General features: G+C 36.0%; 2 protein-coding genes across 2 annotated transcripts in view; one reads left to right on the top strand and one right to left on the bottom strand.

The window, feature by feature from the left end:
- LOC129244270 (uncharacterized) overlaps positions 1–4,405 on the bottom strand; it is a 98,672-nt gene extending 94,267 nt beyond the window's left edge. Inside the window, exons 1-2 of the mRNA XM_054881886.1 lie at positions 4,302–4,405; positions 757–860 (exon numbers count right to left, since the gene is read on the bottom strand). Of these exons, the coding sequence (XP_054737861.1) occupies positions 757–780 (24 nt within the window). The 5' untranslated portion in view covers positions 781–860; positions 4,302–4,405. The remainder of the gene's footprint in view (positions 1–756; positions 861–4,301) is intronic.
- The window catches only part of LOC129244047 (P protein-like), a 70,181-nt gene continuing 55,356 nt past the window's right edge, over positions 99–14,923 (top strand). The window contains exon 1 of the mRNA XM_054881646.1: positions 99–332. The gene's annotated coding sequence lies outside the window, so the exon portion shown is untranslated. The remainder of the gene's footprint in view (positions 333–14,923) is intronic.

Below are 14,923 nucleotides of genomic sequence, written 5' to 3'. Positions count from 1 at the left end.
CCGATTTGAACTTCCGTGACTTATTAAAAATTTCATTTATGATTAGAAGTGCTTACAAAGTGGCTTTATATAAAATTTAATATCGCAAATAGAGTAATAAGCTGAAACGGAGGTGACAATGGGATGCCTTGAAGCTGTAAGGCACAGTTAAAAATATATGCTAGGCCAACCAGCCAAAGATGATTCGATGTAGTCTAAATTGCCACTGGTGTGTTACGAATGTACTAAAACAACCGAAAATATACCTAAAAATTGGGTTCACAGAATGGACTACTGTAAAGCTAGCCTTGGAAGTAACTTAAATGAAATTATGATCAATGACTAATGACAAGGTAAATGGTATGTATACTTGTATAAGCATAATCTGATAAAGTGTGGTGGATAGACCACAACTGAAATTTAAATATAAAATCTAAATCCCTTTTTTAGTTGAAAGAATTAAAATCTAAAACCAACGATGTACAAAATGCCAAGGAGCGGCTAAATTCATCGATAATCGGCTCTCAGCAAATTTGAGTGTATCAGCTGGTTTGAAGGCTCAAAAGTGAGCGAAGTGTGTCATTGAGAGTAAAGCAGTATCGGCATACTCATATTTGGCACGCTTTTCAAACACTAGCTGACACTATAAACTTGACTAATCTCAGTTAGGAGAATAACTAAAACCGAAAATATCATTTAAGATGAAGCCAAGAATATCACTTTATAGTTAAATGGAAAAATAAAATAAATATTGAGTTAGCAATTGCTAAAACTTACCATAGTATTATCGAAAACTTGCATTTTGGCTGTCTCCGACTAACAAATTATGCCCGCAGCAATGACAATGTAGTTAATTATTGGCTTCCAGAACAGCTCAAGTCCTTGAATTTTTGAACGGAGAAAATTTTCAGTTAATTAAGAATTTATTAAATTGACTAATTTCGTTGAATTTTCGCTGATTTTTTATCAGGTATTAATTTTTAATTTATTTTTATATACTTATTTTCATTTTTCTTTGGAATATTTTTTTTCTTATTTGAAAATTTATTTTTTCAACTAACCAATCAAAACTAAGTCGCATGCCCTGGCAACTAGTACGTTTTGCTTGTATTTAGGTATAAGCATTTTTGGTATATTTAATAAAAATGTAATAATAATAAATAAACTCATTAGAGTGTGTCTTGTTATTGTTTTCTATTAATAAAATATCCATATTTCTAAAATTTTGGTAAATCTTGTGTACATTGAAATATTTTAATTAAATTATTTTTGGTTTTAAAAAAATTTAAAAATGTTTAAATTTGTATTAATAATTCTGATTAAACTGAAAAATTATAATAAATAAAAAATTTTGATTTAAGATTTGATTGCGGCGGAATGCCTAGCAGCTAAATCCGCCGTAAGACTCAGCGCGATAGGCGAATTTACCTGTAAAATAATCGGACATAGCTGAATAGGCATTAGTTATAGGGTGCAAGTGGACTATATGACTCCGAAATGCAATTGGGTGAAGAAATTACGAACAACAATAGAAGAAGAGGGGTGGAAAAAAGGAATGAAACCTAACCCAAATACTCTTAATATATTTACTGATGGCTCGAAAATGGCCATTCAAGCTTCCTGACCACTGTAGTATCTTTCAAGCAGAAGTCTTTGCGGTAGGTAAGGCTGCAGAAATAGCAATCGCAAAGACATCAAGCAACTCCAAAACAAATATATATGTTGACAGCCAAGCTGCGATAAAAGCAATAAACTCATATGAAATTTCATCTAAAAATCTTCTAAAAAGCAGGGAAGCCATAGAGAGATTAACCGCAGACAGACGGTTGCATATCTATTGGGTACCCGGACATAAGGGCATTGCAGGAAACGAAATTGTAGATGGCATTGCCAAAAGCGCTGTTTACAGACAATTCGTACAAGAAAACGACATACTGAAACCTTTAAATAAGGTATACAATGACATCGCTGCGGACATGAAAATACGGATAGACAGGAGGTGGAATAATCTAGCCACTTGCAAAACCACGAAATTCATGTGCACACAGAGTGCAGATAAATACGTCCGATTCGTACTAGTTCTGTCTAGAAAAGAAAGCAGAACTATGGAGGTATGCTGACAGTCCACAATTTGCTAGCGGCACGCATACAAGACCGGAATTACAAGCAACGACACCTGCAGGTTTTGCAATGAACTGGAAGAGAGGAAAACGCTAGAACCCCTTCTATGTTCCTGCCCTGTATTAGCTAGAACCCGAATGAAATGTTTAGGAACTCTACAATATGCGAAGTTAGAATGCCTCTCGGGGTTAGAGCTCCAAAGTTTACTTAGATTCGCAAAAGGCGCAGACGTATTACAAGATGTCTACTAAAAAGAAACGGAAAGGTCTACCTCCATCTGGTAACATTAAGGATCAATAGGTCTATGTGATGGCTTTCAGCCATCCAGGTCAACCTAACCTAACGCAAGTTTAATTTTATTATTCTGATTAAAATTAAAATAATTATATATTAAAAAAATTTTATTTTTTAAGCCTCAATTAATAACTCTGATTCAACTGAAAAATTATAATAAATAATAAATTTTGGTTTAAAAAAAATTTCCCTACTTTTTAAATTGAAAAAAATATACTTTCTTGATTTGAATTAATTATTTTGATTACAAAAAAATTTCTCAAGATTTTAAGTTAAAAAATTTTAAAGTTTTTAAATTTGAATTTATTATTATGTTGTGAAATACTGTAATAAAAAATAAATTTTAGGTAAAAAAAAATTGGCGACTTTTTAAATTTAAATTAATTATTCTGATCAAACTGAAAAATTTAAATAATCAATAAATTTTAGTTAAAAAAAATTCAAATTTTCACATTAAAAATGGTTTCTTTTTTTAAATTGGAATAAATTATTCTGTTTAAAGTGAAAAATTGCAAATTTTATTTAAAAAAAAAATTTTGCAACTTTTTAAATAAAAACAATTTGAAATTTGAAACTTGAAATTATTCTGTTTAAAGTGAAAAATTGCAAATTTCAAATTTCAAGTTTCAAATTTAAAATTTTTTTTATTTAAAAAGTTGCGAAATCTTTTTTTTAAATAAAATTTGCAATTTTTCACTTTAAACAGAATAATTTAATCCAATTTAAAAAAAGGAACCATTTTTAATGTAAAAATTTGCGAAATTTTTTTTTAACTATAATTTAACTTTCGAAGTGTTTATTATTAGTAAAATAATAATTGCGTGTATCTAAATGAAAAAGTAATAAATTTAAAATGCAAAATGTTCAACCTCTTAGGTTTGAATTAATTATTTTGATTAAAGTGAAAAACTTAAATATTATGTTTCAGATTTAATAACAATTGCAACGTTTCAAATTAAAAAAAAAATTTAAACTTATTAAATTTCAATTGATTTATTGTTTATTGTTTATGTTTGAATTAATTTTTTGATTAATATGAAAAATTATAATGAATAATAAATTTTGGACTAAAAAAATTTATTTTCCGCGTTTTGAATTTAAAATTTTTTATTATTCAATTTTCAATAACCTCAAAAGAAACATAAATGCGTATGCATGTATATACAAAATGTAATTGAGGGTACTAAATTTAAAAATAAATAGACTAAAATTATGAAGTTTTAATCTTTTACTACATAAACTTTTTCTGTAATTTGAAAATGACTTCATAATTCACATATTTGAAAAAATTTTGAAATTGGAACACGAAATTAAAAAAAAATGGGTTAACATTGTAAAATTCTTGCTTAAATTTCAAATCCTTAGTCTTTTTCTTATGAAAATATGTTGTTTTTTTAATTATCAATAAATACAATCAGCACCACTGAATATCAAGAAAACTATGTTATTTTTCCAAAATTTTAATTGAGAATACAATTTCGGTACTTGTTGATTATTTTTGCTTCATGACATTTATTTTAGAGATTTATTCACTTAGCCGTTTTTAATTGTTTACAAGTTTATTGTGTACTATATTTTTTAAGTTTGCATAAGTTTTTGCTTATTGCTTTATTTTTGTTGTAATAAACAGCGTATAAAATATTTTGTATTCTCTCAACTTTTCATCAAAGTACGACTGAAAATAAAATTAGCTGTCTCATATTTCAGTTGGAAAATTCCAGATCTTTTTTGTGGTCACCAGCTTCCGACCCGATTTATTTTTGGACACTTTTTCAATTTAGAAAACAATTTAAAATTATTTTTACCACAATTGTTAGCTTTGTTTCTGTAATTATTTTATTTGTATATTTTTTTTTTGTATCAAATCTACAATAAAATTTTTTCACAATAAAATAGTTTGCACCTACTTAAAAATTGGTTTCAATTAAATTTTTCCACTAAAAATGATTTTCCGAATGTTTCGGCGTTTTGCAGTTCGGCCGGCTGCCCGATTATCACGTTATGAGTCGCGTCGTCCAACTGCCAAAGCATAGCGGCCAGCGGACGTGCCATGGCTGCGCTGCGCCAGCGAAGGCGGTAAATGGGAAGACAAAGACGGTGCGGGCCAAGACGGTGCGAGTGTAGCGCAAGCGATGCTATTTCGAAATCTGCCGCATAGACGTCATTAGCGGTGGTGGCCTGCACGTCTTTGCCTCACACTGTCACTCGCTTCGGACCGCAAGCTTCCCTGCCTACGCTGGATTTTGTATCTCAGTTCATTTTTGTTCTTGTCGCCACTATCGTGATCATTTCGAATCGAATGCCAGCGGACCAGTTGAGTGCTACGATTTGCTACAATTTATAATTTTGTTGTTGTTGTAACTCAGTGTGATTTCGATAAATATTTCAAAATTATATTCGCCATATAGCTTTCGTTTTGTGAAAAATTACGATATTTTATTTTTGTAATGTTTGCTTTAATGTATGTAGTGGATTCGAAATAAATAAGAAAATTGTCTCCACTCACGTCGGCACAGATTCCATTAGCGAGATATGCTGGCACTTTCTTCGTTGACCATTCTTTATAATATTCCGCATAATGTGGATATGCATATGTGCGTGCTAGGTGAAGAATTTTGAAATATTTTTAGTGAAATCTCGAAATTTCGGGATTGATGACCGGGATAAATTTCGGTACCCTTTGAAATTCAGTTGAATTTAATAAATGGAATTTAGTTAATTTAAATTTCAAATTTAGTTAAATTCTTTGTTAACTAAATGACGTCCTTTGTAGATAAGCAAGAAAAATGTTACCATATTACGTTAAATAAAATTTGCAAAAACGTTACAAGTATTATTATTATCGATTTTTTTCAAATAAAACTCAATAAAATTTATTAATTTACTTCATAAGGATACAAATTTGACTCCATAGACTGCGTCCCCTAAATATGTACAATTCGGTCGGTTTAGTTTAGCGCAATTTTTTGCAGTATAATCGGCTTTATCGCGCTAATAATGTCAATTACTGGATCTAAATAAGGCTTCAGTTGTAGTTGATTTATCAGCTCAAACTAGTCATTTGACGCACCATTACAAAAAGCATTTGAAAGTTCTCAATTCATGACCGGTTGGCCATTTTTTTGGTGACTCGATCACTAAAAAAAAATAGATTGGTCCACCCAAGGCGGTCATGCTAAGAAAGAAGAAGAATGGATCTCTTACCGATTTTTTTTTTTTTTTTTTTTTTTTCTGTTTTTTTGTTTTTTTTTTGTCGGGACAACTAGCAAGTGCAGCACTCAGACATTAATTGAGTCCATTGTACTACACTTGGATTCCCTTTTAATTTTCTTTAAATCTACCCGATCTCCGAAGAAATCTGAGTAAATCTTGTGGTGCCAAGGAGCCAAGATGGTCGCTTCTTAACACATCAGTGCCAAAGACCTCAAACCTGATTCGAGCGAAGGCGGAGCAGACACACAGGAAGGGGTCCGCCGTCTCATCCTCCTCTGCACAAGCTGGGCAGAGTACACTGTCTGAGATGCCCAACCTTTCCATGTGCTTTGCCCACAGAAAGTGGCCCGTCATCAGTCCAACCAGCCGTCTGCACTCCCCTCTGCTTAATGACAGAAGGGTTTGCGATAGTCGATCGGACATGACAGGTAACATCAGTTTTGTCCGATTACTTTCGCTTCAAATACAGCTTGCATGCATTCATTAAGTCCGAAATTTGCTTCATCGCTAAAGATAATTTCACCGTAGATATCCGATTCAACTTCCAATTGATTTGCACTTCATTCACTGAATATGCAACGCAATCGATGGTCCAACGACTTCCATTCGCTTACGAGTTGGATCTTTCCTCAAGATATTTGATGAAGTGTATAGGCTGAGCCTGAGTTCAGAGAAAGGTCGTGTGAGTGACAAACGGCAACATTTACTATAGCGGCAATAGCTTCGTGGTTACGACGACGTGTAATTAATGATTCAATAAAAACTAGATTTCTGCAACGACTAAAAATAATTTTTATTACAAAGTTCGGAAAAGGATTTCATAGTTCCAAACATTCCGCACATAAATTTTAATGAAATAAAGTACTAAAATATTATATTAAAAGAGGCGCTAGAAGTCATGCCGATATTTTGGACTAGTCCCGAAATAATTTTTTTCGAATTAATTAAAACTGCAATAAAAACAGCAACAACTAAAAATAATTTTTATTAGAAAATTATTCATCAATATGTATATATTTTATTATCGCCAATAAAATGAAACATCAAAATATTATATTAAACGAAGAAGTCATGCCGATATTTTGGGGGTGATTTTTGTATGATCCCGACTAGTCCCGAAATTACTTGTTTTCGAATTAATTAAAAATTAAATAAAAACTGGATTTCTGCAATTACTAAAAATAATTATTATTAGAAAATTATGCATCAATTTATATTTTATTATCGTCAAGATATCCAAAAAGTCAGCCTGCCTTTTTCTGGGAAACAGGATTTCAAAGTTCCAAAAATTCCGCCCACTAATTTTAATAAAATAAATGCTAAGATATTGAAAAAAGTATTTAATAAAATGCAACTTAAGCCCTGACCGATAGGGGCTTCCAAAAAATTAAAGTTGAACAGTTGGTTCACCGATAACATAAAAAACGCGATTTTAATTGTTCACATATAATTTTTATTCCGCACTAGTTGCGGTTCTGATTCTAACTAACTTTACAAATTATAATTCTTACCAACTAGCTTCTTAACCTAAGCTAATTCGCCAACGTTGCAGTTCCCACCACTTGCTGGTATTTCGCAATCGTTGGGTTGCGCGTGTTGGCCAATATGCTGGCCTTGCAATTCCCAAGCATTGGATATTGCAATTGATCGCTTGCGCGTGTGTCGCGTCAGCGAAAGTTCTTGTGTGAACTTTAATTGGAGCAATGAACTCACGTGTGGTGCAATGTGATCACAGGGTGCGACGTTGGGAAGTATAGTGGTGACATAACTCCTCCCCCTTTAAAGATCTGCGTCTCGCAGATCAAAAGACAAAAATTGCGAGGGGTTAAAATGTTGTAGAGAGTAGTTACAGTTTCCTGGCGACATGTTGATACTGACTGGTGTGGCTGGTAGGCTATTGTCCAGGCGATGGATTTCAGGAGCAGACTTTCCTCTAATGATTTTGCTGTTGTTAGTGTTATCTGACCAATGAGTCGGGATTTCAACTGGCGGAAGGTCTAGCTTTCTATTGTAACATCTCCACAGCATGGCGGCAATAAGAACAATTGCGCATATCGAGAGGATTTCTGAAGCGAGAGAGAAATTTACCTTTTCATTAACGTACCCAAGATACCTTATGTTTTCCATTGTCAGGTCGTGGACGTATTCTAGGTTGACCTTCATTGTATGGCTCTTCACCTTTGATAGTACTGCTGGAAGGGCCTGTGCGGTAATAGTTTCATAACTAGAAAATACTTGGTCACCAATGGTGACTGTTTCGTTATTTAATTGGATTACGTAGGTGCCATTTACCGTAATAGAGGCATTGCTATTTTTGATTACTCCTTGGAAGTTTGATATAAACACGGTGTTCTCGTTTATCAGCTCTATTTGTGACCCATTCTGTCTGATGAATTCGCAGTTGGCTTCTCCACCTTTTAGGAGTCGCGGTAGGCAACTGCTTTCTTCCAGTTTAATCAAGGATTCTGATTTACATACCGTGGACGAGCTGATCACCAGGCAATTCTTTGTTAGACCGTACGTCTCTTCCTGGTTGACAAGCATCCTGTCAAAAGGGAGATTTAGTTGCTTACCTCCATAGATTCCAGCGCGAGTAACCAGGAGATTATATTTTTTAGTTGTTACTTTTGGCATTGAAAGGACGTAGAGGAGAAGTGTCCCGTTAGTCAGTACCGACGGTTGGCCATATTCGATTGCTTCTATTATATTCTGATATGGGAGCGTTTCTATTTCTGATAGAACTTGGTTAATTTCGTCCATATCCAGTAGGTTGGTGTTGACAATTCCATTCTTTGCCAACTGACATCCCCGCACCATTTCGTTTACATCCTCGCGAAGAAGAAAAATGTTGTGAAGTGCGTTTTGTCTGAATTCCATGATTTCTGTTTCCTTTACCACGTTCTTCGTGCGGTCCACGACCTCGTCGATTTTTTCTAATACTTCCTGTGTAGTCGTGAATAGTTTCTTATTAACCCTGTACTGATGGTTGCTATTCTGAATTATCTGATTTTGACTGTGCAGGATATTGTTCCAATCCGTTGCGTCAGGTGATCCAGCTATCCATTTCCACGCTGAGCCTAGCCAGTCAATAGATCGAGTATTTCTTGCTCTACCTGTGTTGCCCATTAGTTCATGAAGTCGTTCTAGCGTTTGATTGATGTAGTGCTGCGTTAATATCTGGTCCTCAATTCGGTTTGTTAAGTTTTCCATTTGCCTCAAGGTTGTAGCATATTGTTGCAGATTGATGACGTGTACCAGTTTGAATGACCCGCCAATGATCCACCCGTTTCCATTTTGGATTGTTACGATCGGAGCCTTGTAATTGAAAATGTTCAGACCGCTGATGGCATTTGCCAGCAGTGGGAATCTGCAACGCAAAATGTTAATTCTAATTTAATGTAGTTAGTAAGTTAGTAGTTGTTAGGTTCTAAGAAGGTATTTCGTAAAAAGCGAAAAATGTTCTTGATAGTAGGAAGGTATTATTAGTAAGCGGAATTCTCAGGATTAGATTGAATATCATTAAACTAGTGTTACTATCCTGGTTTAGGATTTTAGCTTTTCCTGCGATATTATTTTGTTAGTGTGTTAGTGGTTTAAAGTTTACAAGTTATATTCTTTTTGTATATTTTTTTTTTCTTTTGGATAAAACGATTTTTTTTTTTTTTTTTTATTATGATTAGTAGGGAAGGTTAAAAAGAAAAATTTGTTTAAATTTACTTTATATTGTTATTACAAAAATAGAAATAAAAAGGAACAAAAAATTAGGAAAAAAATAAATAAAAAAATAAAATTTTATTTCTTTTTTTTTTTTTTCTTTCTTCTCCAACGGATTAGGCGAGGGAGGCATTTTAAATTTTTTTTTTTTTTTTTTTTTTTTTTTCTTTCTTCTCCAACGGATTAGGCGAGGGAGGTATTTTAAATTTTGTTTTTTTTCTTTCTTCTCCAACGGATTAGGCGAGGGAGGCATTTTAAATTTTGTTTTTTTTCTTTCTTCTCCAACGGATTAGGCGAGGGAGGCATTTTAAATTTGGTTTTTTTTTCTTTCTTCTCCAACGGATTAGGCGAGGGAGGCATTTTAAATTTTGTTTTTTTTTTTTCTTTCTTCTCCAACGGATTAGGCGAGGGAGGCATTTTAAATTTTGTTTTTTTTTTTTTTTCTTTCTTCTCCAACGGATTAGGCGAGGGAGGCATTTTAAATTTTGTTTTTTTTTTTTTTTTTTTTTTTTTTTTTTTTTTTCTTCTCCAACGGATTAGGCGAGGGAGGCATTTTAAATTTTGTTTAGGACAGAGGGCCATACTGTTCTCGAACCAGCTACGGAGAGATCGCCAGAATCCCGTTTGGAAGTAGTGTAGCCATTTGTCAAATTCGATGGCACTACGAGCCTACTAGGGCACGATTTATCCCACTAACAAGCCCGCTCTTGTAGTAATGACCATTTCCTTTTGTTTTGGACTAGAGGTGTTATCATTTCTCGAACCAGCTATGGAGAATCGCGTTATCCGGTTAAGGCACGATTTGTCCCACTTACAAGCCCGCTCTTGTTAGATTAACTACCCCTTAGTACCAAGTTTTCTTTCTTATTTTAGTTTATTTCATATTTTTTATTTTAATGTTTTTTTTTTTTTGTTTGTTTTATTTTTTTTGTTTAAGTGCTAGGATATGTATTCCTGCGTGTCACATTTTTTATGTGAGTTTTATGTATTTTCTTGCCACTTAGCGTGGTGACTGATACTTTATTGTCTTTTGCAACAATTTCTTTTTTATACACGGGTTTTTGCTTTCCCTTAATCTGCTTGTCCTTCACGTATATGACATCGTTTTCGTCATAACGCTCCGGAAGAGATCTTTTCTTGTTGTGACGTTTGATCTGGTCTAGCTGCTTTTTTGTCAGCAAGGCTTTCAAATATTTATAGGTTTTTCTACTTTTTTCTAACAGCTCCTGATAGAGGATCTTGCTCGATTAAAAAAATATTTCACTTGGTTTTTGGTTTATAACCGAGTGAATTGAATTATTGTATCGATCCACTGCTATGTTGACTAATTCTTTTGTCCTTAACTTTGGGTTGTCTATCTTCAGGCATCTAATTATTTCAATTAAGGTAGAGTGGAGTCTTTCTACTTGACCATTCACTTCGCTTCTTTGGGATGGTGTGCGATACAATTTTATTCCTAAAGAGTCTAACAGGTTCTGGATAATTGGACTAATTAAACCGCGTTCGTTGTCGGTCACGAGAATATCAGGTGTTGTAAAATAGTGTAGGAGTTTTATTATTTTGTCCTTAAGGTGCAAAGTGGACTTGTTACGTAAATGGAAAAGTTTCGCAAATTTTGAGAATTTGTCGATAACACTGAGGAATTTCTCCCCTTGAATTTCGAAAATGTCCAAATGGATTATCTCACAAGGACGTGATGGGATTGGTGTTTTTTGCAGCTCTGGTGCATTCGGATGCCTATCGTATTTACTGACCTTACAAGTTTCACAGGACGAGACATATCCTTTGATTATACTGTTCATTCTGGGAAAGTAGTATTTCTCCAGGAGTTGTTTCTTATTCTCTGTCGCATTACGGTGAGCCCTTTTATGTTCTCCCCATATTATATCGCAAATCCTATCCGGATCCCTCAAATCTTCTACCATAGTCTGAGCTACTCGGATCTTATATTGCATAAAATTTTCTAAATATACCTTCTGGAGTAGTCCTAATTGAGCTTCTGGAATCTTAATACCATTGATTACGTTTGGTCTTAGTTTTTTCTTGAGGACGTCGATAAGCTCTGCTTCGCTAATTCCCTCTGACCCTAGGTAGTGTCGCGAGTAACCGGGATGGGGTTCCTCGAATATCTCCAACCTACCTCCAAATACAAGTTGGTTTTTGAATACGTTTATTGGCGCTTCCACGAACGGTATCAGATCCGAATTATCTTGCTCCGCACTGTGGACGGTGTTGCCTGTTGAATCGTCGTCGCTTATCGATGTAAGGGGATTCGCCTGAGTTTTTAAGCGGGAAAGAGCGTCTGCCACGACGTTTGATTTACCTGGTTTGTATATTATTTCATAATTATATTCCTCGATCCTAGACTTCCATCGCTTTAGTTTTGCATTGTAGTTCCGGTTGCTGAGGGAAAACGTGAATGGTTGATGGTCGGTGAATATTCGTATCCTCTTAGCGCCATATAGGTAGTTCCGGAGATTGTCCAATGCCCAAACAATGGCGAGCATTTCCTTTTCGTTGGTCGCATATGCTTCTTCCGTAGTACTTAGGCTTCTTGATATAAATGCTATTGGTTTATCCTTACCATCGTAATCTTGTGACAACACGGCACCAATAGCGAAGTCGGAGGCGTCAGCTGTCAGATTGAAGGGTTTGTCGAAGTTGGGGAAGGTTAGGACTTCCGATGTCGTCAGTATCTCCTTGAGATCAATGAATGCCTTTAGCGCTTCTGTGTCCAAGCTTATGGGTACCTTTTTGGATTGCGTTGCCTTTACCTGTGCGTGCTCTCCTCGTGTGAGGTTGGTAAGCGGTTTTGCAATTTTAGCGTAATCTCGGATGAATTTTCTATAATATGATGTTAAACCTAGGAAACTTTTAAGTTCCTTTAAGCTGGAAGGAGGAAGCATTTTTCTTATCGAATCTACTTTTTTTGGGTCTGGGAGTATTCCCTCGGAGGTCACAATATAACCTAGAAACTCTACGCTTGTTTTAAGGAATTGCGTTTTTTCTAGATTAACTCTGAGACCTGCGTTCAAAAGCCTATGGAGAATTGTCTCGATGTCCCTTAAATGAGTATCCTGGTCTTTGCTGAAAATTATGATGTCGTCGATGTATACGAAACATGTACGACCTATGAATTCTTTGAGCACGTCGTCTATCATTCGTTGAAAGATAGAGGGTGCATTTTTGAGACCAAAAGGAAGCCGCAAAAATTCGTATTTTCCATTCATTGTGGAAAATGCCGTTTTTGCGATGTCGCTGTCCTTCATTGGAATTTGGTGAAATCCCGAAGTGAGGTCAAGTGTTGTGAAATATTTAGCATTACCAAGACTCGCGATGGTGCCATTAATGTCAGGTATAGGATACGTGTCAGGGACAGTTACTGCGTTTAACCGCTTGAAATCTATGACCATTCGATATTTCTTTTCCCCATCAGACTGCGATTTTTTCGGCACAATCCATATGGGCGAATTGTATGGGCTTTTTGAAGGACGAATTATTCCTTCTGAAAGTAAATTCTGGATTTGCTTCTCAACTTCTTCGCACATGTTTACAGGGTAGGGGTAACTTTTTGTGTAGATAGGGTTTCCGGTATTAGTTCTTATTTCGGCTTGGACATTGGTTTGGATTTCCATGCTGCGGTCAACCGGACCAAACAAGGTTTCGTATTTATTCAATATTTGGTAGAGCTTATTTTTAGTAAGGTTAGTGATATTTGGATCCAGCGGGATGTTTGTTTCTATTTTATTAACTTGTTGCGCTATTTTTCGCTTAAGGGGCAATACTACATTTGGTTTTAGCATAAGGACGTTGAGTTCTCTATCTATTACCGCTTTGACTTCAGTCAACGTGTCGTCGCCTATGATCCCGTCGAACGATTTGAGTCCTGGGAGGACGAAAAATGTGGTGGGAGTGTCCTTGCCTACAAACTTAAAAAAATATCCACATACTTTTCTGTCTACTTTTATGTCGCCACCGGCAGAGGTTACTTTGAATGGCTTTTCCACTGGCACGGTGTTGCGTGCTACGCGTTCACTGATGTAATTTTTGTTTGCCCCCGTGTCGACTAGAAACTCTAACATACCCTGATCATGCGTAACATATTCTAAATGTGGTACGCCAGACATGAGGCTCCTATGGTAAAATTTACCTGATCCTCCGTGAGTTGTTCTTTGTTTTCTGTATCCGGGATAACTTCTTTATCTACCGGTATCAGGTGGAACAGCTTTTGTTGTTTACTAGCTGTTTGGTTCATGTGTCCCGTGGAACCTGCACCCCTATTTGCGCCGTCATATGGGGTAAATCTAGTGTTTCGCGACTGGGAAGATGGCTCGTAATTTGATTTTACTAACGCCGACGGAGTGCTCCGCCAATTTTGCGGTCTTGTTTGCCCCGAATTTGAGTAAGACGGTCTTGGTACTTTCCGGTTGCCGTCTTGCCACGTTCGATTGTTGTTCGGCTGGCGTGGATGTTGCTGGCCAGAATAGCCTTGGCCATTGTAATCCCGCCTGTTACGAGAGAAGGATGGGGTATCAATAATATTCCCGTCACCTCTACTTGTTAGAGATGGACGGTGAAATGTATTTCTGCGGTCCGCATTCTGCAACTTCAGGCAAGCAGAGTATGCCTCTGGTAGGGATTTGACATTTTGAACGAGAGCAGGGCTGGTAGGTCCCCGTTGAGACCTCTAATGAACACATCTAGTGCTCTTCGGCGGTGCGCCTCTGTCAGCGCTTCAATTGTTTCCTTATGTGCGTACTTATCTGGTTCGATCGTGTTTATCATTAGGGATAACTGTTTTTGGATCTGCGTATAGAAGTCGGATAACTTCTGCCGCCCTTGAGACATTAACGTCAGTTGCTGTTCCAGCGTTTGTAAGTCTCTAGTGTCTGCGTAGTGCAGCGAAAGGGTTTCTTTAATTTTTGCCCAGTCCGAATCGTGGATGTTGTGCGCAAGTAGCGCAGAATCGGCCGCCCCCCTAATTTTTCCCCTAATATGTCTTAGGATGGCGGTATATATCGGCTTGTGCCGCACAATTTCGTAGTCTTTTATTACTAACTCTACACTATGCACCCAGGAACCATAGTGTTCCCGTGAACCATCGAATACTTGCAGCTCCTTGACACAGTCCGGAAGCTTGGCCACTTGAGTTAGTTCATCTTCCGTTCGAGGCGTAACTAGTGGCTCGACTGGTTGTGGCCTGGTGTCCGTGGACTGTCTCCGTACCTCCAGTACTTCCCTCTCTATTCGTTCCAGGTCCTGTGTAAGGCCTTGCAAGGAGTCATCTCTGTTCGTTGCTTCCACCCTATTGAGACGCTCCTCAAACTTCTTTACCTTACCAAGAATGGCATTCAGAGCGCCATTCATCTCTGTGAGGGACCTCGAAATCTCGTCGGCGTTCATTTTCTTGAAAAATAGAAATATATATAGATAGAATAGATTTGTAAACTTACACAAACCAATATTCCATTGGCTTCTTGAAAAAACGGCGGTACCAAATGTTTCCAAATTCAGAGTTCAGTCAATTTTTTTATTTTTTTATTTTTTTTATTTTTTGATTTTTGGTATGCAAAATAAATCAATGCGATTAACTTTTCCTTTT

Source organism: Anastrepha obliqua, chromosome 4 (assembly GCF_027943255.1).
Source record: "Anastrepha obliqua isolate idAnaObli1 chromosome 4, idAnaObli1_1.0, whole genome shotgun sequence".
Classification (NCBI taxonomy): Eukaryota; Metazoa; Arthropoda; class Insecta; order Diptera; family Tephritidae; genus Anastrepha; species Anastrepha obliqua.
Note: the sequence above shows the minus strand (reverse complement) of the source record. Positions and strands in the feature narration are given on the sequence as shown.